Source organism: Arachis ipaensis, chromosome B10 (genome assembly GCF_000816755.2).
Source record: "Arachis ipaensis cultivar K30076 chromosome B10, Araip1.1, whole genome shotgun sequence".
Taxonomy (NCBI): domain Eukaryota; kingdom Viridiplantae; phylum Streptophyta; class Magnoliopsida; order Fabales; family Fabaceae; genus Arachis; species Arachis ipaensis.
Genome location: NC_029794.2, coordinates 36,764,544 through 36,766,939, shown reverse-complemented (window position 1 = coordinate 36,766,939; position 2,396 = coordinate 36,764,544). Strand labels below are relative to the sequence as shown.

At 28.1% G+C, this 2,396-nt stretch overlaps 1 protein-coding gene across 2 annotated transcripts in view; it reads left to right on the top strand.

Moving 5' to 3' along the window:
* The window catches only part of LOC107623463 (probable 2-oxoglutarate-dependent dioxygenase At5g05600), a 3,440-nt gene continuing 2,346 nt past the window's right edge, over window positions 1,303-2,396 (top strand). The window contains exons 1-2 of one of the 2 annotated variants that reach the window (XM_021113794.1): window positions 1,303-1,999; window positions 2,253-2,396. In XM_021113794.1, the coding sequence (XP_020969453.1) occupies window positions 1,530-1,999; window positions 2,253-2,396 (614 nt within the window). In that variant the 5' untranslated portion in view covers window positions 1,303-1,529. The remainder of the gene's footprint in view (window positions 2,000-2,252) is intronic. The other variant, XM_021113793.1, reaches the window with a different exon arrangement.

Below are 2,396 nucleotides of genomic sequence, written 5' to 3'. Positions count from 1 at the left end.
TAATATTAAAATATAAATTATTTTTTAAGTTTTTTTTAATTATATAAAATATTTAAAATATTTTTAATAAATAATATATATATATATATATATATATATTATTTTTAAACTTATTTCAAGAATACATGTTAAGTATGAGACTGGATACGTTGACACCTAATAGTATTTAAGTGTGTCCAAACATGTATAAAAAATTTTTTTTATTAAAACACGGTTAGACATTAAAAACACACATATCGGACAAATATCGTTGAATATTGTGTCCGAAATGTGTTCGACACGTGAGTAGAATAATTCAACAAAATATCCGTGTTTTACATATTATAACCATGACAATAATAATTGTATAATGGGGTGTTTATGTGGTTCAGTTTTTTCATAAACTGACTGTACTAAATTATTTTAAATGGCTTAAAAATTAAACTATTTTATTAGTATTTGAGTTATAATTTATTGCCAAAAGATTATTTATTTTAAAATCCGAAATTGTTTAGTAAAAATATATAATAATTATAAAAGAAACTTCTAAAAGTAATAATTCTTAACGAAGATAAATAATTTAGAAGTACCAAATGTGATATTGATAAAATTGTGTCAATCGTATATGCTAGGTGTGTACATGCAAAATAAAAATATTAAGTAATCAACTGTTTTTCTTATTTTTGTCTTGCATTTAAATTAACTAAGACTAAACTCTATTTTTTTTTCTATACTAAGTGTTAGTCTTTTATCATTTTTCCATAGAATATCAATTGTTCGTATAAAATTAATATTAAAAATTTATAAAACAAAACACATAAATATCTTTAATTTGGTGATCAATTATTTTCATATATATATATATATTTTAAAGAGTAAAGTATTGTTTTTGTCCCCAACGTTTTGGGTAAGTCCTATTTGTGTCCCTAACGTTTAAATCGTTCTATTTGTATTCTTAACGTTTATAAAAAAGATTCAATATTATCCTACTATCAATTATACTAACAAATCATATTATATTTTTCAATTATTTTTACTTGGATGTATTCATTCTTAATTAGGTCTCACTTAGATGTGTTCGATTTTAATATTATACCCACTATTTGTGTTTAGATTCAATTATGTCCTTAAAAAAGTGAATTATGTAAATGTTGTAGGAATTAGTTTCAACATTTGATGAACTATTTTTCGGAGTAGATCACTTCAAAAAGAGATTTTTAAAACTCAAACTAAAGCGCTCATGATGTGTAATTGACGGCAGAATAACATTAAATCACTTCTACAAATATTAAGGATACAAATAAGACGATTTAAACGTTAGAGACACAAATAAGATTTACCCCAAACGTTAGAGACAAAAACTATATTTTACTCTATTTTTAAATTATGTAAGCAACAAGCACGGGGCTAAGAGCCATGTTACATCATAATCATTCTTTAATTTTACCCCACAACACCACAACTTCTCAACTCAAATAATTTGGTACACGTAACTTAGCTTTTTCGTATTGGAAATTCGGAAGAACGCACCACCATTCACCGCACTAACAATGGAAGAGGTTGATCATCAAGAATTCGTTCAAGAACCACAACACAGGCCAAGTCTCTCCACCATTGAAGCACAAGGAATTCCAGTCATAGACCTCTCCCCTATAACATCAAACAACACTTCCCCTTCGGCCATCGACGCGCTGACGAAGGAGATCGGAAGCGCGTGCAAGGAATGGGGATTCTTCCAAGTAACAAACCACGGTGTGCCTCTCTCTCTGAAGCGGAACCTTCTGGAAGCTTCAAAGAAGTTCTTTTCTCAGAGCTTGGAAGATAAGAAAAAAGTTAGTAGAGATGAGAGTTCTCCGAGCGGTTACTATGAGAGTGAGTATACAAAGGATGTTAGAGACTGGAAAGAAGTGTTTGATTTCTTTGCCAAAGAACCTACTTTGTTCCCTGCCACTATTGATGAACATAATCATCGAGTTGTTCAATGGACTAATAAATATCCTCACTATCCCCCTGCCTTCAGGTATATATATTTTACGAATTACTAAGGAAATAAAATAAATTTATAATTAATAAATATTAAATAAGATGAAATTGAAATGTAATTATTTATTTTTCACTTCATTTATACGTAGATATTTAGAGATAATTTTTATATCCAATCAATTTCTGTGAAAAAGAAAAAAGAATTATCTTTTAGTTTCTTATTCTTGGTATTCAGCATTATGTATATTTGATTAGAAAATGATTTATTTGTTTTCAAAATGAATATTTAGAGATATAATCCAAGAATATATTGAAGAGATGGAGAAGCTAGCCTACAAGTTGATGGAGCTTATAGCTATGAGCTTAGGCCTTGAAGCTAAGAGATTTGAGAGATTTTTCATTAGAGGACAAACCAGCTTTATTCGCCTTAATTA